Here is a 26883-nt window from a genome sequence, read left to right as displayed (position 1 = left end):
GCACACACACGCAGACCCTGTAACATCTGTCTAATCTTCTGTCGAACATGGCGTATAGAGCTCACACCACCATCGAGACTCGGGTCCAGGGACGATGTCGAGGCCGCGCAAGGCCTCGGGCTTTTAGCCCCGGCTCAGGGAGCGAGTGAGCCGCTGCATCCTCCAAACAGACTCCCAGTAATCCCCGAAAAACATGAAATCCTTGACATTTTGGCAGATTTCCAATTTGCAAATTTAATATCGCCTGGTGAAGATTTAAATGGGGATTTGATAGATCTGACTGCAGCCTGAGTATATGCAGCTTTTCCGTGTGGTGCGTTAGTGGGAAGAGAGGGAAAGTCAGGTCAATGCAATTACGCAATGTGCAGCAAAACAGACCAAGATGAAGTGCTTTGGGGGATTTTTGCAACGTGTCCTACCCTTGACACATGTAAGTTCTGTGTATGTGTGTGTGTTTTTGTGCAGGAGCACAAAAGGAGGTGTTAATCACTAGTTCTCACCTGTGTCGGGTGTCCCGGTTCCTGATTATAAGCCATAAAGGAGTGTTGAAAAAGGAGAAAAGAGAAGGTAAAAAACAATCATTTATGATGCTAACGAGAGTCACTCTGAACTTCATAGGCTACAATGACTCAATTTTCCCCTCATAAAGTGGGATTAGGGTTGATTTAGAAGGCTGTATTGCTTCACATTAAATATTAACCTAAACAGGAAGCTTTTTAACATTTCCTCCCAGAGGACAGGGAAGTATCAAACGCAGACACTATGAAACCTTCGTCTGAACCAGAAATATTAGTCAGAGATACAATAATAACAGAGAATGAGAGAGTAAAGTTACATAAGGAGAACACTTTACAGGACAAATGACTGTGCAATCCCATCGAGATTCTACGCTTGAGAAAATACAGAAATAGAGAATGTAGCGCCTGCAGCGCAGTAGCAGATATCATCGTCATAATCCACAGAAGAAGAAAAAATATCTTTGTTTCACAGCAGAGACTTTCACATCCTTAAGAGGTAGATTAGAGGCTGTGATGTCTGAATCTCACGCACTCTGCTTTTGCATGAAGACAACCGTCAGAATGTATTCTGTTGAGATCAAACAGATCACAACCACCGATGCCAAACCAAAGCTAATGCCATACTAACCCACATCAGCTGAGCTCATTTATGTTGCGATTGTGCTCTCAATCCCACTGCTTCCTACCCACTGTGGGAGATCCCCATCAAGATCAAGTCTACTCCTATCACACACAAACGCGATCACGACTCTCACTTGAGCTCCAGTATGGTTCTGGTGTATCCGTCAGGATGGACCCTGCGGATGAAGTTGAAGTCCCCCACGTAGAGGGAGCCGTCGGGGCCGGTGGCCAGTGCCACGGGAGCAAACAGCATCATGTCCCGGGCGGCCCCGCTGCAGCTCGGACCGCAGGGGACACTCCGGTAAAAACCGTTCCCCATCACGGTGCTGATGACGGGAGGCTGCTGGGAGAAGAAGACGTTCTCTCCGTTTCCCTTGTGAAGGATTCCTGGGGAGGGAAGAAGGAATGCGATAAATACCTCAAAGGCCCCGACAAACACCTTTTCTCTATCGGCTTCTCGCTACGGGGGATGGGATGCTGCGTGAGCGAGTTTGAAGTTTGAAGAGTTTTGGTTATTCCACAAGACAGACTTTCTGTATTTCTTTTTGTTTAGTCTGCGCTCCTCTCGCTGGTTTTAAGTGGGTTTGGAGTCATTTGGAAAAAAGGTGACACTTGCTTCTCTGCACTGAGCTGTCAACGAATATTCCAAAATCAAATATATATTCGAAGAGTAAAAAAGAACAGATATTCAAATATGAAAATGTGTGAGAAGAAAAAAAACCCAGGACTACTGCGGTTTGTCTGCCTCGCAAGACGTCGGACTCCAACAACGTCACTTTCAGTAACTGATAATGAAATGTTACGTTTTACCCAGAATCCCCACTGGAAGCGAGACGTGAGCGCTCTGTGATCCGATTCCACACACTGTTATGCACACACTACGGTGAACGTCTCCGCCTGCCTGTCAGCAGCAGCTCCTGTGGAGCCGAGTGGACAGCGGCTCGCTAACCTTCACCCGGCTGACTGACAGCAGACATTGAACTAAAACAGTTTTCGTGTCGGCTCCGTGGGAAGACATCGTCGGTGTTTGCAGGCCCATTAATGGATGATCTGACTTGTGTTTCCCCGCCCACCGTAGCGAGTGAGAAGAATCTGCCTGTGGTGAAACAAGCTCGGGGACAGTTAGGACACGGGGCCATGGACATAATGCGATAAAAAAGATACGAATAGTTAAAACCTATGTATTTTTTTTTAAGAACGAATAGTAGAACGTCATATTTATGAGGTAACCTAGTCACTAGAACCTCTGCATTTCTGCTATCTTTATACACACATGTCTTTTGTAGTATGAGATTTGATGTACTCCTTCATGAATGTCAAATAAAGCAAACTCAAAATATATGTTTTATCCAGTAGCATTCTGATCTTTGTATATATGTATTTGGGACACAATGTATGTGATTGAGTCAAAGGAAGCAAAAAAAACAGTACACAAGCATATTATTGTCTCTCACCACTGCGTATGTTGAGGGCGTGGTGTTTGTCCAGAGACCACCCTCCCAGGTTCGAGGGGACCAGTTCAAATCCCTGCATCAGAGCAGTCCTCCTCTCCCACTGGATGACGCCAGGACACGACTCGTACTCGTAGCCGACAGACACTGAAATGCGAACACACACACACACACACACACAAAAGAGGGCTCGATGTAACTCACATCAAAAGCTGTGTACTGTTGACCCGCCGTGCCTTAGCATGTTCAGCAGGAATGACTGTGTGTGGTACAGAACATCACTGCCAGACTTTAAACGCAAGCATCTCTCTCATAAACTGTTGTGTAATGAGTGGTGAGACAGATGAAAGGCCTGTGGCGAGACCTCATCATGTTATTTGAGAGGGATCAGTGAGAAGTGGAAGCGTAATCAGTAGGAGCCCGTCTTCATGAAGGAGCCCTAGAATTAGCTGCTCGGCCTCTTAGTTGTAATGATACGCTGCGCAGCTTCCCACTACAAGTAACAACTATCAACAGCTTCTTTTCTGGGGGGGGGGGCTTGGCAGGATTAAACATATCACTTCAGACTTGGAATACGTTTAAAAAAGGCAGCAGGTGACAAAGCCGTGGGAGATCTCGAAAACATGCAAGCACACAAACATACTCACGTACGTCATCAGCCTTTTTAAGAAGTGTTTCGTTCTGGGGGGGGGGGCTACTTGTTGGCAACCAGTTGCTTACGTGCAACAGATGCAGCATTAGCATTCATTTAGCTCCATGTTTCTGGCCAACTGACAAATGTAAGTCCACTCTCCCTTTGGCTACCAAGTATCTGGCTCCTTAGCAGCTAAATGCTACGTTCACAAGCAAGTGAATCTTAAATGGCTCCGGTTTTTCTTTTTTCTTTTACACTGAAACCAGCTGCCTGCTGTGTCTAGAAGAAGAAAAAAATACGATAGTTACAGTGCGCTGAAACATTTTCTGTGATCTCATCACCACGAGTTACTTTTTTGAAATTACACTCAGTGGTTTAATCACTTGTTTCCATATAAATATTGTTCAGTGCTGCTTTAAGTAAGTCATGTATTCCTACCACATGCAGAGTTTTAGATTGCTGGTTCATTTTAAAGTAACCTTTCACTGTGGGAGCGTTAAAAGTAAGAAGTCATTCCATCTTAATAAGTGACCCGGTCCTTCTCTCTCTGCATGTTCTCTGCTCTCTATTGGGATGAAGAGAGATGCTAACACGTAGCAATTTATTTGTCTGTCCTCAATCTTAACTCTCTTGCCCACACGTGTGAAGAATGCAAACACACTGGTTTAGCGTATGATTAAAGCAGCAGGAGTTCAATACAGTGACAATTTAAGAGAAAGACGTAACATTGCTTAATTGAAGATAATGATGTACTTTACAGTGAGGACAGCTGACAGAAACGTGCTGGAGGAATAGCTGTCTCTGTCCATCACTGCTCTGCACTGATCTGTCTGTTTACTTGCTTCATTGTAAACCAACGTGCCTGTGAATCGACGGGCACTCGAGGGGAACTGGGGAGCGAAGCCAGAATAAAGACCGGTGGAGATGGCGGAATACGCAAGTAGGGGCGCTCACGTTATGTACAAGCTCAGGAGATTCCCTTTCAGAGAAACTCTCGGCGAGGCGCACGGGGCCCCGACTTCAATTTTTTAAATCAGCGGTACAATCGATGAAGTGATTTGGGAGGGGAAAGTAATGGGTGATTTGGGACACTGGGGCCTCGTGAAAGAAAAAAAACACGGTAAAGTGCTGGACAAAAGTTCTTACTCCAGGAACTATCGCTTAATTGCATTCTAAAGGTTCATTTGTTTCAATTTCTTTGTGTGTCTTACGCTCTAATAGGCTTGTGATCTTGAGTATTTGAAGGACAAAAACAGAACTGAGAGTATAGTCAAATACACGTGAACATAAAATGTAACATACTGTGGAATCTCTGATCCTTCAAGTCACATTGCACCCCCCTTGAAGAACCTGTTTCATGGCCTGGAAACCAATCCATCCTTATGAAAATGCATCAAAAGGTTGCCATAAATACATTGCCGTCAGCAGGGACACTGTCCCGTAAAACAAAAGAAAAAGAAACAACCTACAATAACGCTGATTTTATTTGAGGAACAAGGCTTTTCCAGGACAAAACGGGCAAAGCAATCTCAAAGGGACAGTGTCAGTGTTTTGAGAACTGCTTCACAACCGAATATTACCGCGGCTACATTACAAGACGCGACACACACACATCACACACACACTCTCTCTCTCTCTCATACAAACAATACCCATGCACACTATAATACATGAATGCACACTCAATATCTCACAGGTGAAAGCTTTCATTCCCCTCTGCTGAAGCCTCAGGCGATGTGTTCACCCCAGCAAACAGAGCATGATCTCCCTTCCTCTTGTTCTCTCTGGCTGTGTGTGAGAATATGGAGTGTGTGTGTGTGTGTGTGTGTGTGTGTGTGTGGACGCACACACGTGTCAACGGATGCGTGTCTGTGTTGTTGTGCCAACAAAGCGCAGGGATAGATTAGCGCATGAAGCGGGTAGGGAGGGGCTGAAGCCTCTAATATTTAGTGACAAATGTGGTAAATTTGAAGAATAAACTGTTTTTTTAATATATATATATATCTAAGCACCCTGACGTTTAGGAGGAGCTGCTCAACGTTAACTTGCCACATCCAAATAACAGCCCAGAAAAGATACACTTAAAGCAGGCTCCATGGAAAACAAGGACAAAGCATCCAGCAAGTCTTTGGGCTCCATGTTGTGGTATCGTGGGGTACTTGTGTCCCATAATATTTTGGTTACTTTATTAGTGAAAACGCATCCATATAATCCACACAAACCCCTGTATTTATGTTTTGTTCGTCTTTCCACTTTGATGCTATATTTTTCAACCAGCTGACACAGAAAACACAGTTGTATTCATGTTGTGGCATTTAATGCCAACAGGAGTGATTCCTAGCAGCTCTGTTATCTTAGACAGCGAGTGTACACTGAAGGCCTTTCCTTTGCTTTAGTAGCTCTTTAAAGCCATCTGAAGGCAACAGGTATCCGTTCCATCTGAAGTCTCTAACTGGAGTGACGTGGCTCAGATCGGCTGCATCAGCCTGTTTGCAAAATGACCACAGAAACCGCTGTGCCTATGTGCTCAGCGAATTTGTCGTTTTGTTAATTATTCTATAAATAAACAGGCGTGTTGGTGCCAGACGCATTCATACAGTTTCATGAATAATTGTGGAACACTTAGAACTTCTTTCTCTCTGCTAATAAGTCCCTCAGGAGGACGGACCGTTCCGGCCAGTCTCTATTCAAAGCACTGTGTAACCGGGGCAACAGCTGCCTGCTGTTAAACGAGCATCGCCTGAACACGTTATTATTCATAATGCAGGCTATAGAGATTAGAGAAAAGGTTATAGATTGTTTCATAGTGTTGTTCCCAGAAACAAAAGACTGTCATTTTGTAAATCACAATTGTATTTGTGGGCCATGACCAGGATTTCATTTGTGTTGCAGTCGGAAACTGTAGCAAATGTTTGTGCATTATTAACAAACGACAAAAAACTAGACCGGGTATTAAATTCTACTTCCACTTTGCTTACGGCACTGCTGTGGTATTTAACTGCAGATGTTTTATATGGATTTGTTGACAAATAAAATCCAGCACTACTACGCACGGACAACATGTTGACCAGCAGATCCTCAACATGTCCACTTAAGTGAATCCAACGCCTGTGGCAGGATATCTCTGGGCTGCCGTGTTCATATTTGAAACTCTGCAGACAACAAGTTTCCTCAGAGGAAAGCTCTCCACAGGATTCTCAAACCGTCCTCATGACGGGGGGGGGGGGGGGGGGCTCGCTGTTTAAAAGGGGATGAAAGTAGTGAATATGATTGGCCATGATTGTCTCGGCCTCTAACGCACCCACATCTAATTCTCTCTGATCCAACCCCGTGGCCTCAGCACGCCACAGGTGTGCCAAACAGAGCCTGGCCACGAAACGACCAACAGTGTGTTTGGCACGCTCCTGAAGGGCAGGGTGCACTTGACTGGGATCGTGGGCACTGCAGGGTTCATGAAGACTAAGCTCTCTGCGTCTTTCTTAAGCACAAACCCACTTACGGAAAAAAGAAATGTAATATTTAACCTGCCGTAATATTTTTTTCCCACAACTAGAGACAATGTACATCTCTCAGTAGCGTCTTCTAAACATTAATACATGCATTCATGTAAATGGCTGCACAAACGCAAGTATCCAGGGCAGCACCCCCGCCTCACTGAAAATATGTTTTCAGTGGCAGGAACTAAAGAGAGGGAAGAATCAGGGGAAACATGGGTTGAGAAGAGAGAAGAAGGGAGGGCAGGAGGGAAGACAGGACAGAAGCAATGGGGTAGATCAGAGAGAATGAAGGAAATAACAAGCGGGGAAGGGAAGAAAATAGAGTTCAGTAGAAGACAGAAACGCAGGAAACACGGCGAGGGTGGAGGAAGAGAGGAGGCGAGGGAAGGGGGTAAGAGAGGCAGGGAGGGAGGGAGGGAGGGACGTTGTTCAGCAAAGCACGGCGAATAAATAAATAAAAATAAAAAAACAGGATCATAGGAGTTGAGAAAAAAGGTGAAAGATCAGTTGAGAGCTGGAGCAGATGAAATGCAGCTCTAGCAGATACGGAGAGGAGGGGAGGGGTCAGGAGGAGAGAGAAAGCCTCGGGACGGAGAGATGCAATCTTTATACGAGACCATACACTCGAGTGGACAAAGCTTCTCGTGCGCCTGCGATATCTCGGCGCTTATGGAAAGCTCTTTCTCGCAGCTCCACTGTTTCTCTACAACCTTCCACACACACACACAAAGAAAAGCGGCGAAACATTATCACTCAAAATTACCGATAGAAAGTTGACACGTCTAACCCTCGATGGCGTCTTTAAACGGGCCATTTTTGCCGTGATGAACCAAGGGCGGTTCTATAACCAGTATGTCTTTCTTCTTTCTTCTTGCACAGGTGAGAGAGGACATTGGGGAGAAGAGACGATGGGCCACATTCATGAAGCCGTGTACAGATTTGTATTCTGCAAACATTTTGCTCTACAGAGCCAGTTCTGTCAAAACGGGCCATTTCCTGCCACTGCAGGTGATATCTTTACTCCCAGTTCTCTCTTCTCTGTGCAGCTCTAGTACACTCTGTGCTGTCTCAAGGTCCTGGTGATACAGAGTCTAAACTGCCCGCTGTTCATGTGCATGATCCATGAATTTCACGACTAATGATATTTGAACTAAAGTGGACACGTCCTTTCATTCCGGTAACTCTGCAGTTGTCAAACCCCCTATTAAAGAAAGTAGCTGTAATTATTTACTATCGGGCAATCTCCAATCTCTCACTTCCCAGCAGGAGACCGTCCATTAACAGCTGGTTGATTACCTACTGAATGGTCACTCATTTACAGGACGACTTCCAATCAGGCTTTTGTGCAAACTGCAGGGCTGAAACAGCCGCTCGAAGGACATCAGAGCTGTTTGGGGGAGTGATGCAATTTACCTCTCTGGTATTGGTGGATTGGAGCATTTGACACATAGACAAAGACATGGACTAACAAACTGATTGAAAGATGACCCGCTGTAACACTGAGCCACAGTCGCCTTTGTATTTACTTGGTTTGAATCCGATTTAAAAGGAAGACATTTCACTGGATCTCTCAGCAGTTTGATGTTTGTAAATACTGAGCTGTGCAAATATATTTTCCCATAAGAATCCTTCGCCCTGTTTTAAGGAACGGTTTAATATTTTTGGGAAGGATGCTTATTCGTATTCTCGTTCATAAGTTGGGTGAGAAAATCCGCATCCACTCCCATGCCTGTGCATGAAATATGAAACGAGAGCAAGGAGAATATTAGCTTAGCAAACAGTGGGAAACAGCTAGCCTACCTCTCTTTAAAGTTCACAGATCTGCCCATTAACACCTCCAAAGCTCACTAATTACTATTTTATATTCTGTTTGTTTAATCCATACACAAACAGAAATGTAAGAAGAAAGATGACAGAGAACAAGTGGATGGATTCCGTGGGAACTGAGGAGGTTGCGTTTACCACACACGGTCAGTGTCTTATGTGTTTTCCATGTTTTCTTATTTAAAATAGAAATAAGTATATATAACGAGTGGTTTACATTCTACCTACCAGTTGCGTGAGTGAGGCCCCAGACCTCCTGACCATAAATATCAGTCTTGTTCCAGACCAGCCTGTGGACCAGGCCGGGCCCGGCGGGATACCAGCGCTGGTACAACCTTCCCTGGACCGATGCGCGGACATGCACCTTGGAGAGACCGCCCAGCGGGGAGACTGGGGACAACAGTGAGGGAGGTGTGAGGAGGATTCTAAGCAGAGAGAGGTAGCCTGAGGAACGGGTGCTCAAATAGCTCAGCTTGGAAAAGGCCCCGGGGATTGAAACTTCTTCCTGCACCGCCTGGGGAGAACGAGGGAGGGAGCAGAGTGAGGAATGATAGAAGAAAGAAAGGTGTTGTATCATTACTTTGTTTACTTAAATAATGAGCTGACAGGCAGGTACAGGAATACAGAGCTCACACAGTAAAGTGCAGGGAGAACACCAAATATGTCACAACGAAGAACGTTTTCATTTTCTTTCTTTGAGAACTGCTTTTTTTTTTAACTGAATGAATAATGATATCTGTCCGTATCCACGAGGGTTTTCTTTTAAAGAAAATGTCTATATCCTAAATCCTGATAGGGTAGCAAATAAAAGGCCATGCTCATTCCTCTAATAAACAGTAAACTAGCTGCTGCAGCAAACATTGATTCATCCTGTACGATATTTCTCTTGGCTGAAATCAGATACCGTTTGAGTACCTTCAATCAAATTATCTCTGAGACGACTATCTCCGACTCATTTTTCCTCTGAAGTCTAAAGGCTTAGATTCCATTTTCTTTACACGCAGTGAACACGGTGGGTGTAACTAAGCTTACAGGGAACACCAAGTACTGTTCCGCCCGTTCATTATTTATGTATTTTTGCAGCCTTTTTTATCCGGAGGTGTTATTTGTCATGAGGATAAAATGTTCCTTCATTTTGACTATGTCTTCAGTCACAACGAGCTTGAACTTGTGCAGATGCTGTGTCGTGGATATGAATGTTAATGTAAGCAAAAAAAACAAAAGGATGATGTGACCAAGGCACACTCTGGATATAACATTCTTTGCAGTCTATCGCGTGTCCAGGTAACAAGAAAACAACTCTCTGTGTCCTGGGAATTTTAGTTGGAACAGAAATGAGGTCGGGTTGAGGTTTATGGTTACTATAAAAAAAAGAAATCTTTGGAGTCACGTCGGAGGGTAAATATATAATCACCAGTCTGACCTCCACACCTGACTTTCAGCCGCCTAATTTGCCTTTGTGGTGGGGAAGTCTAAGGATGGAGTGCTAATTTGCATTTTGCTCATTCCTTATTTGCATGATGCAAATACGGAATGAGCTAAATTTGCAAAACCCTGTGAGACCGGGTTGGTTTGTTGCTGAGCTGTAACAAATTGAGCCGAAGCTTCATTCTCACTGCCTGCCGTCTGTAGACACGAAGCATTGAATTGTTACAATATATATATAGACCAGTGACGACATGCTCGGCTCAGTCTGCAGATCCCTGATGCTGAGCCCCCTCCCCTCCATGACGTTCATTTTGTTTATTCAAATTTCATTATCATTGAACATCTGCCAAGTGTGAGGTAGATTGGATGGACAGCTCTTGAGATATGCGAAGGACATACCAACATAGATTACTTGCTTTATAATTTGATTTTCTGATTATAGTTCAGTAGTTTCGTACCTGCAGCTCCGGCACTGCTGGCCCCTTCTCTGCACATGCTCCGGTGTATCTGGGGAGCGGGTAGGGCAGGACCAGCGGGTACGGACTCAAAACACTCCTGATGTCACACGTGGGAGTTTGCGCTTCCTCCCTGGACATGGTCACCTGGTCCAGGACCAGGAAGTTGTTGTTTGGCGTCCAGATGGTGCGCGTCTGCGGCAGGAAGGGTGGCCGCTGGAACATCAGGGTCACAGACATCGCACCCAAGGTCACCAGGTCAAAACTAGAGTCAGACGACAGGAAGACAGAATAAGAATAGAGTGCAAGGGAAATAATTAAAAAGAAGATGATATTCTTTTGTGTATATTTTGTGTGTGGATGTCTCTACCTTCCGTCCTGCCTGCTGATAGTGTAACCGTACTCTGGATGCTGTGGGAAGGTGATGTTAACTCCGACCAGAGGCGAGCCATCCTGCAAGGCGACGCTGCCTCGAATCACAGCTACCCGGCTGGAAAAAAAAAAAAACAGACAGGAAGGCGAGAGGGGAACAAGAGAGAAACACAAAGAAAAGGCAGAGATGCCTGGTTTACAATGATGGAAAACATAATGACTGTTTGAAGAGAGAGGCACATTGTGCCGAGCGACCTTCTGCGTGCAGAAATAGCAAAACTGCATTTATTCTGCTCAGTGCAATTCCATTCTTCAGCACAATGAAATCTGCCAGATGCCAGGATACAAGGACCATAAATATAGCTTCACCCACGGTAACACCTTTCAACACCCTGTCATACAAAAACAAAACACACAAAAAGAAAACTTCGGCAACATGTTTATATTACAGTGACAGTGGTACCTGCAGCAGAAAGGGCTGTGTTGTTCTTTAAATAGACCGTAAACTATCAGTCACATCCAGACTGTTTTGAAAGATTCATCTTGATTTTGCACGTAAAGTGTGAAATACGCTGCTTAAATCTGGAATAATCGTTGAACTGGTCAAATGAAGACAGACTAGGGCAGACACATGTGGTGTACACACACACACACACACACACACACACACACACACACGTTCATCGATGGAGCCTATCTGTTATTCCAGAAGAGGGATAAATGAAGGATGGTGAGGTTTCTCCGGGTGGCTGCGTTGCCCCGTTTGTTACTCTTGTCCTGAAAGCTGCCATCGATTTCCCACATTATTAATTCATTTGTTTATTCTTCAAGTGAACCGGAGAGGGGAGGGGGGGGGGGGCACTTTGCCATTTTTCAGATAGGCATCACTTCTTGTTTGCCGAACCAAACTTTCTAGGTCATCATCTCGCCGGTGATGTGTATTTCCTCCTGTTAGATGGAAGTGAGAGGCTGCTCAAAAATTAATGGGGACACCCTTGTGAATGGTGAAACCGAAAGACATTAATATGTAACAAACAAATACTCTAATGCAGTTGTAGCCCGACACCGATACGCGTTGCCGTGCCACCGCTGATCTCCAGGGGAACACAGATCACGAAGACGTGTGCGCAGACATGAAAAGCCTCATTCACATGCAAACACACACGCTTTCATTAAACAAATAATGGGCGACGGACGATCCGGCGCATTAATACAGATGCATCTACTTCATCATCCGCACCTCCTGTCTTTCCGCGTACTATATAGGAGGGCAGCTCAAGGACACAGGCGCCCAAAACAAACACATGAAGGTATTCGGCATGCATGCGCAGGGGTCCGGGCAAACAGAGAGCACGCCACGCACATACCTGGTATCGAAGGGCACGTCTCCGGGGAGAGTGTGCGTGGCCGCCTTGCCGAGGAGGAAGCGTATGCGGCGGTAGAAGCTGTGAGCGTGCGTGCTGGTGGGCGGGGGGGATGCGGCGGGCGGCGGCGGGCTCTGCTGCAGCAGGGCCAAGGGGTCGGCCGAGCCGTGACACAGGGGGTCGGAGCCGCAACTCAGCTGCTCGCAGCAGTCCGGGTCCACGCAGTCAATGAGGCCATCTGAAATAGACAGGAAGTCAAACCATTTATAAAATAAAAACTCTTTAAATTAAAATATAATACACTTTAAAAAGAAAAAAAAAACAGCGTTTTATGAGGAGTTGCTTGTTTAGAGGGTTGCTTGAATTTACACAGTTCATATAGGCGAGACATTACCATCTTTATTGTGCATAGCCAATAAAGGCTTTAATAGATTTAAGTGGCTAAAGGTGCTGACTCTAAAGGCCAAGGTACTGTATATATCCGCAGTGGAAAGACGTGAAGAAGACACCATAAAGACCTGCCAAGAAGTCATTTTCACACTGCTCGGCCGGTGAGAAACTCTCCTGGAGTAATATCATCTACGACAATGAACTGCAGACGAATCATCATAACCACGAGTATCAATCAATCGAGATGCATTAGGGGCCGTCAGTGCACAATTATAGCATCTATTGTTATAAATCTGAATCTAAAAGACCTCAATCTCCAGCATTATTCGAAAAGTTCCGGGGTAAACAATGAGCCGCGGATACGAACGGAGGCGGCAGGTAATGGGAGCCGGGCTGGCATTTGTGTTTCCTATTTCAAGCCTGTTTCTGAAAAGGCAGGAAGCGGTGCTGACATTTAAATGCATCTGACCACGGAGCAGAGAGCGAAAGGCCAACAATATTCTATTATAACCTCCTCCCACAAAAGGTAGAGGAGTACAATGGCTGATTTCCATAAGATTCACTACTTGAACTTGAAAGCACACTATTAATTGAAATTCTAGTATCACTATCATTAAGAGTACGCACACGTTTGTGGCTCATTATGCAGCCACTGTTGTTCACCATTGCACACAAAGAAGGACAGTGAAAGTGAACATATGTAATGCATATATTATAAATATGTATGATTACGCTGCCTGGTGTGGAAAAATACTGTTTTGTTTGGTGTTTTTTTTTCCAAGAGGATGAACAATACATGCGCTCCGCTCTCCCATCCAGGCGGAATAATTGAAACTCTCTCTTCAGAGTTCCTCTTTATTCTCTGATGACTTGTGATAGCATCTTTCCATCTCCGTCTATCTTCAGAGACAAAAAGATTGCTGCGAGAGACGGTATATATGAGTACCGACGGTATATCTGCCAATTAAGGGAGATGGCTGAATTGTGTGACAGAAAATTATGGTATCTGGAACGCTGTGCAGAGAGGTGTGAGGATAGCAAGATAAGAGAAGTGTAAGTGGTCTCCATAAGGCTTTGTTCGCGAGTCTTTCTCAACAGTTTGATACCTACAGTATATTCGCTTCATCAATATTCATACATTACAATACTATATAATGTCATGCAGCATGTACTGTATATAGCTTTTTGCACAAAGGGCAATTTATTGTAATGGAGAGAGAAAGACGTCCCTTCCTCCACCCACTCACCACCTCAACCTCCACTTCCCTCTTCATACAGTCAGAAAGACAATAGTATAAATCAAGTCAAGACATATGTATTAAAGGGATAGTCGACTGGATTTATAAGAGCAACATCTAAGAACCATAAAAATATGAATAAAGAAATGGCCATATTCAAAGCAGCTGAGGTATCCTGACTTTTCCAAATTTGGGTTAAGCAGAATCCCATAATGCAACCAATAACATTTCTAGTATCACCGAGGTCTTTTAAAGCGATAGGCTGACATGTTGGGAAATACGCTGAGTCCCTTCCTTGCAGCGAGTCAGATGAGAAGATCTACACTGCTCTCATATCTGTCCAACAGCCAGCTGCCAGTTAGCTTAGCTTAGCATAAAGACTGGAATCAGGGGGGGGGGGGGGGACTGCTCGCCTGGCTCTGTTCAAAAGGAAACACAATCTACCTACGAGGATCTCTGAAGCTCACGGATTTAAAATCTCAATTGTTTAATCCATACAAAAAAAAAAAACCACAACAGCAATTTGTTGTTTTAATGGCGGGTTATATGACTACTTCTTTGTGACTTCCTGGAATCGCGCAACCTCACGGGGACGACGAGACTCCAGGAACCTGCTGTTCTTTATATCCAAGGCAGGGCAGGTGGATCGATTGTATCGACCTTCTCATCTAGCTTTCTGCGGGAAAGTATATTTCCTTAATGTCGAATTATTCGTTTGACATCTACATTCTTTGTTTGTTTTTCTTTTAAATCTGTAGCCTCCAAATCCAAGCTGAGACAACCTGCGATGACGTCATTAGGGATATTTATTTCAGAGCTGACGAAGCTGCAGAGCCTCAGAAGGAATTATACAACTGTTTTCACAGGCTGACTCGTGCTCTTCATGACCAGTAGACCTTTAAGTGTAAAATCGATCGGCAGCGTGAGAAAGGGTTCACTTTGTTTAAGGTGTGACTGAATTAAACGTCCATACAACGATGTGCAAATGTATTTGGAGCACGGCGCTTTAACACTTCTCTCACTCCTCTCAAACACCACGGAGTAAACGTCCGTTAACAAAGCAAAATCAGAACAATGATGTAATCCATTAATACAAAAACCATCAGTGCCGACGCTGTTGACAGGCCGCCGTCCTGCTGTGAGTTGTTTCCTTTATTCAGGCCCTAGTTTATAGTCCACCAGACATTTCTTATAGCCTGGCTCTAGGGTTATAATCCAGGGTAAGGGCCTGTATTTCATGTTTGGAGGAGCCGTCTACGCCGACTTTCTGAAGCGTCGGCTCAGTCAGTCATGCAGCTTTGGTAAACAATGTGCAGAGGGGAAGAAAAAGAAACGGTTACATTGCAGCTATCAGCAGCACTCTGCACCAGCTGGAAAAAGGACTACAAAAAAAAGTATGTATGCGTTTGAGGTTTCCCTGCTGCTGTGTGCTCTCAACACAAAACGTGGGTCCATGAAAGAAAACTAGGACGTTTTTTCCTCTAAACAAAAGCGACACTACCTTGTTTGCTACGACGGATTACAACGCCAGCTTAACGGGCACGTCCATAATGGATATTTGATGTTTCAAAATGCATGGGCACAGTTGAACGTGATGTATTAGCGCACTACATCCTGAAACTTACGTTATGTGTCGGAGAAACAGCCTCGGATGGGACTGAAATGGAAGGGAAAACGATTGCGATGAAATGTTCCTTTCTTGTCTGTTCACCTGAGGATAGAACGGCACAGCTACGAGGCTGAGCGACACAAACCTCTCACCTGTCACCAAGACACCTCGCAGCCAGAGAAGCAGTAATCTATTCCGCATTGCTTTGTTGTATTGTGACTTGAGAAAATTTCTCAGAGGGCCTTTTATCCTAGCAGGTGGTAATGCATATCAGACATTTAGCTGTGATGAGAGGGGAAAAACAGACGCGCGCACCACGCACGCACGCACACACACATACATATTCAATATAATAATGACCAGCGGGACTCTACAGGCATCTCGGCAGGGTCGGGACAGCACGGGAAGGATGCAGGGGAGGAACGACGAGGCAGATTTCTTTCGGCAGGAGAAACAGGAGGAGAACGGAATGGAATGGACAATCTGCCACAAAGACAGAAATGAAAAGAGGTACGAAAGAGGAGGAAAAAAAGGGGATAGAAAATGATAGATGATGTGAGAATGTCACCTCCGTCGTTGTCTGTTCCATCACTGCAGTCAGTTTCCATGACAACGCTGCATCCAGGCCCGCTCCATCCAGCCTGGCAGACGCAGCGCCAGCCGCTCTGCTCCAGGGTACAGCGGCCGTGTCCGCTGCACAGCCCTGGGCAGCCGTCTGAAAAGGTGTGACCCACATGCACACACACACACACACACACACACACACACACACACACACACACACACACACACACACACACACACACACACCACACATTTTGGGCATTTGTGAGCATTTCAGAGGAGCAGAATATGACATTTTTATGCTGAATATAGATGAATTACCTTTCACAACGACGTCCAAGTCATGAGTAACTGAGAGGGAGAAAAAAAGGTGAGAATTATGTAAGAGAAAATAATTGTAACAGTGACACCTTTTTGAAGCCTATCACACTAATCAAAATATCACAAGGAATAATCCAACACTCCCACGTGCGCGCACACAAACACACGCACACACACACACACACACACACACACACAGCTCACCAATGTTACAGTGCTCTCCCTCCCAGCCAGGCTGGCAGATGCAGGTCCCGTCGTGGCACTGGCCGTGTTCTTCGCAGCGAGGATGGCATGCTCTCTGGTCGCACGCAGCGCCAATCCAACCCTCCTCGCACTGGCACTGGCCCTCGGAGCAAACGCCATGGCTGCCACATGGCACCGGGCACAGCTCTGCCAAACAGGTGGGGGGGGGATACGCGTGAGAAGAAGAAGAAAAAACAAAAAAAAGGGTGCGAGTTTGAGAGGGAGGGAGGGAGAACAAGAGGGGAGGGGAGCAAATGGAGGAATCGAGTAAAGGAAGAAAAGAAAACGGTAAAAGAGGCACAGGGGACATGTAGAGGGGAAACGTTAAAAAGAAAATCCTGAATTGGGGGCGAGACATCGGAGAGAGGTGAGAGAGGAAAAAAAACTAGCGATAGAAGAGGATAAAAAAGGTCTACTTTCTCACAATACGTAATCTTCGCACCTCTAATAGCGGAGCTCCCTGAAGGAGGGGAAGAGTGAATAGACTCATAATAACAGCCAAATGATTCGTATTTGCGCCGCATATTTAAACTACAGGGACTCAAATTCAGCTCTATTATTCTTTTCTGACATTTTGATCAGATTTGGTGGGGATGTTAATACCCTTTCTTTCCCTTCATCTCTCCATCTTTGTCTCTGTCAGCGTTCTCTTTTAAGTATCCCTCTCTCCATCTCCCTTGCAACATCCCTTTAAATTTCATCCCCCCCCCTCTCCCCCCCTCTTCTCCTCGCTCCTCAACATCTCGCTCCCTCTCTCTCGCTGCAGAGGCAAAGCCTCATCCATCAGTAAAGAGAGCAAAGTGCTGGGGGCACACAAAGACTACTTATCCAGCTGCAGTAAAAAAGTTATTTCAATTTAAATATACATAGCATGGAGAGGGAGGAAAAAGTGGATTAAAGTTGGAGAGTTTTTCAGCTCTCTATTAGAATTACATTAGCTTAGCTATGCTTCAACAAGACCAGGACGTAGCATGGCAGGGTCCTTTTGATTAAAAGCCCGGCAGGTAGAGAGAGGCCGCTCATATCTCAGACACTCAGCCACGGTCTATCATTATCATGGGCTATATCACTATAATAAGGCGTGCATGCACCTGAGAGCGGCGGCTAATGCCAATTGCCTGCAAATCATTGGTGTGCACGGTAAGGCGGATCCTTTCCCCAACACCAGCGTTCAGTTAGTGCGGCGGAAAAAGAGGAAAATCAGCGCTATAATGGCTATTTCCCTCTCTGTCAGTTTACACTTGAAGGACAAGGACACTCTCCTCACTGTGCACCGCAGAGTACTGCATTCTATATATTTGACACGAGAGAAGACATGCTGTACTGTTCCCCTTACAATGGCTAACTCGCTTGCCTTTGCTTCACTGCCAGTGTAGAATAGCTGGCAGAGTTTACGGAGTTCAAAGGAGATTTCATGTAGGTGCGGATGTAAGAAATCTTTTACAGCTATATCCAACAACCACGCACTGACTAATATGTATAGCGTGCAGGTAACGGGGTCTGAAATAAACATCAGCAAGCTCTTAAATGCCGAGCCGAATGTTCCTCAGAGTATCTCTGAAAGGCCTCGCAGCAAAGTGAGAATAGAGGTCTTTTTCTTTTCCCCAGCCTGCCTTTCTTTTTTCTTCTCTACACTCATTTAGCTGAAGGGAACGTGTGTGTGTGTGTGCATGTGTGTATGTGTAAATGCGTGTTGCACTATAAATGCGCAATAAAGTGAGTGCCATTGCAAGGGGGTGGCTCCGGAGCATCATGAGGGGAAATTTCATTTAAGACCAGCATGAAGAAAGTAAAAAAACACACATGCATATGCACACACACACACACACACACACACACACACACACACACACACACACACACACACACACACACACACACACACACGCTGACACATCTCACAGGGTGGCTCCGGTCCATATTTCTCTCTAATCCCCACAAAATAGTATCTGGCATGCGTGCTACCACACTAGCACACCAACACTAGCATTCTAGAGATGTGCAATGGCGATTTCCTGTTTTTTTTTGTTTTATGTTTTTCTGTGAGTGAACATATGATCCTCAGGTCTTACCAGTGTAACAGTCCGGTCCTGTCCAGTTGGGCTGGCAGGCGCAGGCGTCCGACTCGGGTAGGTAGGTGCCATGTCCCGAACACTGCTCCTGACAGGCTGGCAGCGGGTCATCACAGCTCACTCCTGCCCAGCCTGCCGAGCACACGCACTCCCCGCGCACGCATACGCCGTGCCCGCCGCACTGAGGGTCCACGCAGTCCACTGCAGAGAGAGAGAGTGAGAGAGAGAGAGAGAGAGAGAGAGAGGACAAAAGGAAGAGCGAGAATGAGTCAGAGGTGAGAGTGAAAGGGTGGGTAAGTGGGGGGAGGGGGGGGGGGGGCTGGTGTGCCGGCCTCATTATAATCATCAGTTCACCGAGTATGAAAGCAGTGTTCTTTGCATCCCATCCAGAAGTTAACCACCCCAGCTACAATCCCTGTATCTGTTCCACAACATTACACTTCATAGGACACTTAGAACTGAGGCTTTGATAAGGGGGTGAAATGGGTTGGTTTGCGTGTGTGTGTGTGTGTGTGTGTCATGGTGGTCCGCTCTTCGCTGTGTTAGCGTGTGTGTAATTACAGCTCCGAGTGCCAAGCCAAAGCTCAGCACAGTTCGGCTCAGCTCTGCTCCGCCGCTCAAGGTCAAACACCTGATTTAGTCTCTGCAGGCCGAGACACCGGAGGCGACAGCAGGGCGGTCTCCGGGACAGCTGTGCCATCAGGTTATCGTCAAGTGTAACATCATAATTGTTTTAGATATCATGGCTTTGTTTGTTTTGGCTAATTTATTGGGTGGTTTTACAATGGACAGCTGCAAGGGGAGGTTGTGACAAAGGCCCACAGCTGGTTTCCTGTACGACTGAGGTGCCTGAGCTACCTGAATCATTGATGGGCTGGTCATTTCAACCCAAGGCCGTTTTTTAAACTATCTTTACTTTAAGGTTTATGTCTTGGCTGCAATAATATCACAGTATGTCCAGTACCTAACAAATACACAGTAAATACATAGAGGGATACAATTCCAAATTGTTTAGGTTTTTGATAGTGATAAGTCTATAAGAACCATGTTGATAGGACATTCTATGCTTTAATATTGTCAGAAAACAGCCTACATTTGTTAGCTTTTCGCTAAATCTGCACCATGAAAGGCTGAATTAGCTCCCAGCGGTTTGTGTTTGCACTGTAATCACTGTAATCATGAACGAACAGACAGCAGTCACCGTGATAGCTTTTGATTTAGGGACATTTATCCTTGATGGACGTCCACTGAAAGAGGAAGTGTTGCAGATTCCAGCAGCATGTATGATTCATCTGCATTTCAATTTGACAATGATGACACTGTCAAGATTAGGAGAAACTGATTTAAATGAAAAACGATCTCAACTAAATTAGGTTCAAAGATATAAATCAGCATTAAAGTTGCATTAATTGTCCACTTGGGGCCAAAACACAACACTGACCTATTATCACTTTAAAAAGTGTCTGCGTTACTAGTTTAACTAAATTTCTCAATAGCTTGGTGTTAGCGTAGCTGTTTTCTGAATCAAACAGCCGTTCAGTAGCTTAGCTCTTTTATTATTCAAGTAGTTTGTTAGCGTCCACACAAGCTACATTTTCCCAAACATTTCACAAGCTCAAGCTCAGTAGGTGTACTTTGATATTTGTTAAATATACAATATAACTTAAATAGTTCATTATAGTCTTATATTATTAAATTAATATATCATTTATATTAGGCCTATATATACATATATACAGTATATATATATATATATATATATGTATATATATTTCTTCTAAGTGGTCATGATATAACATTGACTTGGAATTAAGTTGGTTCAATAAAACAATATATGCAAGTTACCAGAGTAACTGGTAGCTTAGCTAAGCTAACTTTCCAAGAAGCTTTCCCAACACTGGCTGTGGCTAACATGTTAGCAACATTAGCATACGTGATAAGTCGTGTTGCTGTCCACCTGATGAATGTCGCTCCAATAGTCACTCTCCTTTTAGCTCTGTTTTGGTCTCCACCAACTCATAGGGTAAATATCTGCCTCTTTAGCAGGTAAATATCTCATTATATTCACGAGGTGTTCAATATCTTGGTCTGCCTGCCATTTGGGGTTTGGGCTGTAAACAGTAAAACACTGATGCATGTTTTCCTTGTAATAGGTTATTTTGTGAGAGTTTTTCCTGATCCTGAACGACTGTCTTAGAATAGAAGGTGTTGTATATTGTACAGATTGTAAAGCCTTAAGAGGCACATTTGTAATTTTGTGCTCTATAAATAACAAATTGACTTGACTGATTTCTCTTCCGTAGAGCTGAGGGGGTCTGCAGTCGAGCGATAATTCTCTGTGGGTTTGACACTAAGAGAGGCCCCTGTAGAATCACATCATTTCATCCATTGTCAGTACAAAGATATTGATTAGCGCAGCGTTAAATTGAATGCTTACCTTAAGCAAAAATAGCTACGTCACTCATTTAAATATGTAAAAGCGGAGCCGTCGTTGTTGTGCAGGTGTGACACCATGAGGTGTGTATTTCGCCTTTTAAGAGAGTAAAAATAAAAAAATCTTACCTTGTTCACAGTTAACCCCTTTGTAGGCCGGACCACATATGCAAATCCCCTGGATGCAGGAGCCGTGGTTGGAGCAGGTGGGGTCGATACACTGACCTTCCTCCACGTTACACTCTGCCCCCTTCCACCCCGCCAGGCACACACACCTCCCTTTCTCATACACGCCGTTGCCGCTGCACAACACGGGGCAGGAATCTGCAACAGGACAAACACAGATTACACTCAGTGGCACACACATGCAAACACACACACACACACGTGCGCACACTCACGCAGTACTGCAGTGTATTAGCTGGGCGACCGCAGTAACCTGCCGTGAGTGGGGCTACGCTCTCTTATCTCAGCTGGTGCGCGGATTCAGCAAATCCTCAAGCAGCCTCTGTCTCACTTCCTTTCTCTCGCACACACACACGCTTGTCCGCGCGTACACACACACACACACACACTCCAGCTTATCCCTCACACTGTTTCAATTTACTCAAGCACCACCTGAGCCCGGCTACCACGGCAACCCAGGAATCGTAGAAAATCCCCCCCAACGTCACCTCACTTACTCCGAACAGGCCGTGAAAACAATCGTGAAAACGGAGCATTAGGGGTTTACAGAATGAGGGGGGGGGGGGAGCAGAGCCATCTCTATGCAGGGATTGGAGAGCCGTGTGACTAATGTAATGACAGCCAGGTAGAATAAAGCCAGGGAGCGTCTGATGACGCACTGACAGTTACACTCCAGTTAGACTCCTCATAGCAGCTGGAGGAGGCAAAGCAGCTCCAGACTTCAAATGGATTAGAAAGACGATCCAGAACGGACGCCTTTTTAAAATTATTTTATTATTCTCTGGGAGAATTTGCAGTGAAGGCCCTGTGCCGCTCATGCGTGCGGGCATGTGTTTGTTTGATCCTTTGTTAAATCTAACACTCTGCACCCCACAGTCATAAATTCGCACTTCACTTTTTACAGCTCTTGCCAAAACTTGCTGTCTAACTTTTCAAAGGCAGAATATTATCGAGCGAACAAATGAGCGAGGATGAGAGGGGAGCGAATGAATAAATGATGAGCGTAAATAAATCATGGAATGTGATATTATATCAGCTGTTTCTACACAATGAGACTGATACAACTACAATAATTTTAAAAAAAGACAGACTGAGGCAGAGAGAGAGAGAGAGAGAGAGAGAGAATGAGAAACAGAGGCGGAGAGAAAGCAAGAGGGAGGGGGAAGATGCAGAGACAGAGAGGGAAACAAATGCTGTAGAGCTGTGACGAATACATGGAAAGGTTGCAGTTGAAGGATGATGTTCTATACTTTAAAACCAACAGCAACATGACAAGTATTGCCTGTTTGGCCAAACCGCAGCTTATGTGCCATATACCGCCCATTGTTATTCCACTCTACAGATTTTCAAGATGTGAAGTTGCTGTCAATTGCACTTCTCGCAAATGTTTCAAATTAACATCTACAGGGGACGTATCCTTTGAGTTGCTAAAGGTCTTTTAATGTGAAGCGTCTGTGCAGGAAGTGTTGGGGTTTTATTTGACAGCAGCTTAACAGCGTCTGAGAATCAGCAGAATGGAATAGACAGGAAGTAGTTGGCGAATGAAAACGTGAAGCCGATTTCTGTCGAAGAGGAGAAAACTAGAGTGGTGACTGTGCGAGACTCTGTTGCTGTTCTAATTTAACTGGTGATGTGGAAATGTAGATTATACTTCATTTTGTATTTACTAACATCAAACAGCATCAACGGAACACAACAGAAAGCATTTAGAGGTCTAACTGAAATATGATTAAACACAGGTGGAGACAAGGAATAAAGTTTAGCATTTCTTTAAGTAAAGACCAGATTCTCTCTGCAGTTGAGTCAAGGAAAGGTGAGAATCGACAGTACAAAGGTCTGTTGCTGTAAATATTCGCTAATGGACCGAAGGCGTATTAACGGCTGAAAATAGTTCTTTGAAAATGCACCGTTTTAATCCTTTGTGACCTCTTTTTATAAAAGAGAAACTATACACTTGTGACAAGTTTTAGAAGAAGTGACAGTAGAAGTAAATGGGCTTCGAGCTGAGAGCCACAGATAGGGTATAGGGTGGTCCGAAAGTATTGAAGGACATAACTAACAAACTTTTTGTTAGTTCATCAAACATCTCTTACCTTTGGCACAGTCGGGACCCAAGAAGCCAGCAAAGCAGTGGCAGTGTCCGGCCACGCACTCTCCGTTTCCATTACAGTCTGTGGAGCAGCCGTCCATTGAGTCTGCACAACCAAACATTCACAAATCAGACATAAAAGGCAGAGAGAGAAAGAGAGAGAAAAGAAAAAACAACTTGAAAATGTTCCACATGTAGCTCCATAAGCTGGCACAGCTCTCTGTTATTGAATGAGAGATCTGATAAGCAATGGATGGCTCCCCAGACTCGGGGGCTATATTAGATTAGTCTGATCCAGCTGCTATCACTCTCTGGGGAACGGCCAAGCACTCACTTACACTCAGTAGCACTAAGCACATTATACTGCATTACAGGTCGCAAACACACAGCGCACGCAAATTTACAAACATCAAGGCTTAATCAACAAACTGTTTACACGGACGCAGTTTGGAACGAGATTGAGAAACATAAAAATCTGACGGTGCGAGTGCACGAGTTAGTGGAGAAGGGCTAAAGCTGCGTCGCTACAGTAGCTTTACACTCCCGGGGCATGGCGGGGATCAATGGGATGCTTGTTCCTACTAGTACACTGTCTCATCTGGATACATTTCATCATATCCTTCTGTGGGGTAGTGAGCATTTCATCACACTCCTCCGCCGGACTTCAATTGGCCGCCTTCCCTTTTACCTCTCTCCTTTCCTCCCATTGATATGTCCATCAAGTCACATCTCATTCTCCGGGTACAGACAGCATGGCAGAGATAGATTAAAAAAAAGAAAAGAAAAGAAAAGGGGTGAGCACTTTTAAGCCTTTTATGTCAGCTCTAGATGGAAGATTCTGCTGGAGGAGAGGCTGGCAGAGTTGGGAATTTTTTGAACCGAGCTGCCGGTTGTCTTGTGCCAGGCGAGCTCTATCTAAGCGAGATAGAGTAATTAAAGCGGGGTGTCGAGGATGTCATCCTTTATTTGACCCTGTGCCATCCCGCTCGGCTCCTCCTCGACTCCAGAGTCAAAACCACTGCAGTCCCCTGGCTCGCTCTGTTCAGGGAGCATGGATGACAAATCCTTCTATGGCACGGCTCGCTCTCTCTCTCTCTCTCTCTCTCTCTTGCGCACGCACACACATTGACAAACACGTGCACGCAAAGTTATTATGTGACACCCGCCTTGAGGCGCGTGTGACACATGCTAATGAGACGGGCCCTGCCAGCAACCGGCAGCACGGCGTTATCCTCCACAGCGGCGCATCGCTACAGAAACCAAAGTCATTTTCACCTCCATCACCCGTCATCGTCACTCTGATGGAGAGGAGTGGCAATCATCTTTTCTCCCACACTGTCAGGAGGACTCACAAACCTTTCCCCTCCGAATGTGTCTCTTTCTCTCTTAAAAAAAGAAGAAGATCCGTACACACAAATTCCAATATTGTATCTGGCACCCGACACATGCGACGGACAAAAAACCCGTCCGCAAGGTCACTGGGTTCTTTTTAATCCAGAGGAGATGATTGATCCAGAGGAGCTCTCAGGGCTGTGAGGGGCAGGGCTGTAACCGTGATATGAGCTCCGCGTCTTTCAGGTCAACGTCTCCACGATAAAAATCTCTCGGCAATTAACAGGTAATGTACGGTGAGACATGTCTTTATTTGTTACATAACAATGTCTGCTCAGCTAACTGGAAGCATCCAGCCATGATCTTTTTTGTTAAAAGTTCCATAAATATACAGTATATATATATATATTGTGTGTCTATGTGAGCATGTGAGACACCCGCTCAGTTCTTTCCACTGACAAAACCTTTTCCAGTTAGGAATCAGTCATGCCATAAGTTATTGCAGTTAAATGCTATTATAAAATGGGTGCTTCCAGCCAAGTGATCTGATTGGTCAAATAAGCATTGCAATTGTACTTTATGAGCCTGTAAAGTTTCAGCCGTGCTTTACGACCCTTGGGCTTTATGAATTTATGAAAAAAATGAAATGGCTGCTCAGCTAACTAGAAGCATCCAGCCGTGAGCTAGACACTTCTTTTTTTTGTTTTGTTTATCATCTTTGTTTGTTAACAGTTCCAGGCATCTACGGCAAACTTTTTTTTCTTACACTTTTTGCTGGCCGTTGCGCAAAATATATAATATTCAAGAGGATGTGTGATGACAGCTGAAGTGTAGCAATTATGCATAATTAATAGCCCTGCAGGAAGCACCACTCTCTGCCTGGGTAGAGGCTGAGTAGAATTAAAGAAGATGGGGCTGGAGTGGAGGTGGCGAAATGGCAGATATCATTAAGCTGGAGCGCTTGTGCGTCACATGTAAATGTCAATAATAGAGGAGGAGGAGGCAAAAAAAGAGTGTTTTCTCTGCATCTGCTGCTGGTTTCTTTCTGTACAAAATGGAATGTTTGGAAAAATCCCATTTTAATTGACATAATGATGTCTATTTTCCCCCCAACATTTACATGTGACAGATTTAAACAGTCACAATCAATGAGAAGTGACTGTAGCGCACATATCAGCATATATTACCCCATATGTATGTATGTATGTATGTATGTAAGTAAGTACGTATAAGTATATATCAGCATTTGTGGCGAAAACTTTCCATCCTACTTAGCACAGAGTAGAGATGTAACTGGATGCTGTGTGTGTGTGTGTGTGTGTGTGTGTGTGTGTGAGGTGGTCAGTCAACAGATGACAGAACAATATGTCTTCTGACTGATACAGGTCAACTCACCAAACACATGCAGCTTTAATTGTTCTACCGCAACTTTCTTCTTTTTTTACCTTTATGGAGATGATTATTAGTATGATAGTGATCATGTATGACAGTGTTTTCTGTCACACGCAATATGCCGCATTACATGTTTGAGCACCACCACGTAGCTCGTTCCCCCTTGTTTCTATGATAACGAGCAGATTCTTGCGCATCAGCGTCATCTGATATATTGTTTTCATATGCTCATATATTCCCTCTTGTCCCACTCATACGCTCTATTGATTATATGTTATTTTATTTATTTATTTCCACGACAGTCTTTTGCTGTCCTCTTATTCATACTCCGTGTTTTCTTCGTTGTATCCGGTTACTATTTGCTGCGGAAAAGCTCAATTTCCCGACAGAGATCATCTAATTTCTCCCTCGTCTCCCCATGAAGCTCCACTCTGGGCGACAGCACACCGTGTCTTTTATTAGGATTTATTGTACTGTAGCTCAGTGGTTTTGATTTTCTGCCTCTAAAAAACAGCGCAGGGTCTGTTTGTAGCCCTCGTTAGGGCTGTAAATGGGCAGCGGAATGCACTCTGACATCAATCCATTAATATTATTTTCCTCTTTCCAGCCAAATCTCTTGATTAATTATTTGGACAACCTCGGTGGATGAAAAGGCTGCTATTCTGAGCCCATCTGTTGTGTCTGTATTTGTTTTGATCAGCGAAGAGGAAAAAGGATAGTTTGCTATTTATTTAGTTGTTGCCGTTTCCTGTTTAATCCGAAAACACGGGACCCAAAATAGGGCCGGTATATTCCAGACTTTATAGACGGCACACGTGTCAACAAACGTTTGACAGCTCTGAAATAAAAA

At 44.7% G+C, this 26883-nt stretch overlaps 1 protein-coding gene across 1 annotated transcript in view; it reads right to left on the bottom strand.

The window, feature by feature from the left end:
- tenm1 (teneurin transmembrane protein 1) overlaps positions 1 to 26883 on the bottom strand; it is a 152546-nt gene that overhangs the window by 46855 nt on the left and 78808 nt on the right. Inside the window, exons 8-20 of the mRNA XM_076103401.1 lie at positions 23314 to 23415; positions 21164 to 21358; positions 18602 to 18802; positions 16491 to 16676; positions 16287 to 16316; positions 15970 to 16116; positions 12168 to 12402; positions 10799 to 10918; positions 10432 to 10693; positions 8774 to 9059; positions 2594 to 2737; positions 1274 to 1526; positions 501 to 521 (exon numbers count right to left, since the gene is read on the bottom strand). Of these exons, the coding sequence (XP_075959516.1) occupies positions 501 to 521; positions 1274 to 1526; positions 2594 to 2737; positions 8774 to 9059; positions 10432 to 10693; positions 10799 to 10918; positions 12168 to 12402; positions 15970 to 16116; positions 16287 to 16316; positions 16491 to 16676; positions 18602 to 18802; positions 21164 to 21358; positions 23314 to 23415 (2182 nt within the window). The remainder of the gene's footprint in view (positions 1 to 500; positions 522 to 1273; positions 1527 to 2593; positions 2738 to 8773; positions 9060 to 10431; positions 10694 to 10798; positions 10919 to 12167; positions 12403 to 15969; positions 16117 to 16286; positions 16317 to 16490; positions 16677 to 18601; positions 18803 to 21163; positions 21359 to 23313; positions 23416 to 26883) is intronic.

This window comes from Anarhichas minor, unplaced genomic scaffold, assembly GCF_050575085.1.
Source record: "Anarhichas minor isolate MPS153535 unplaced genomic scaffold, ASM5057508v1 ptg000028l, whole genome shotgun sequence".
Lineage (NCBI taxonomy): Eukaryota > Metazoa > Chordata > Actinopteri > Perciformes > Anarhichadidae > Anarhichas > Anarhichas minor.
The sequence above is the reverse complement of the archived record's forward strand: the minus strand, read 5'-3'. Positions and strand labels throughout refer to the sequence as shown.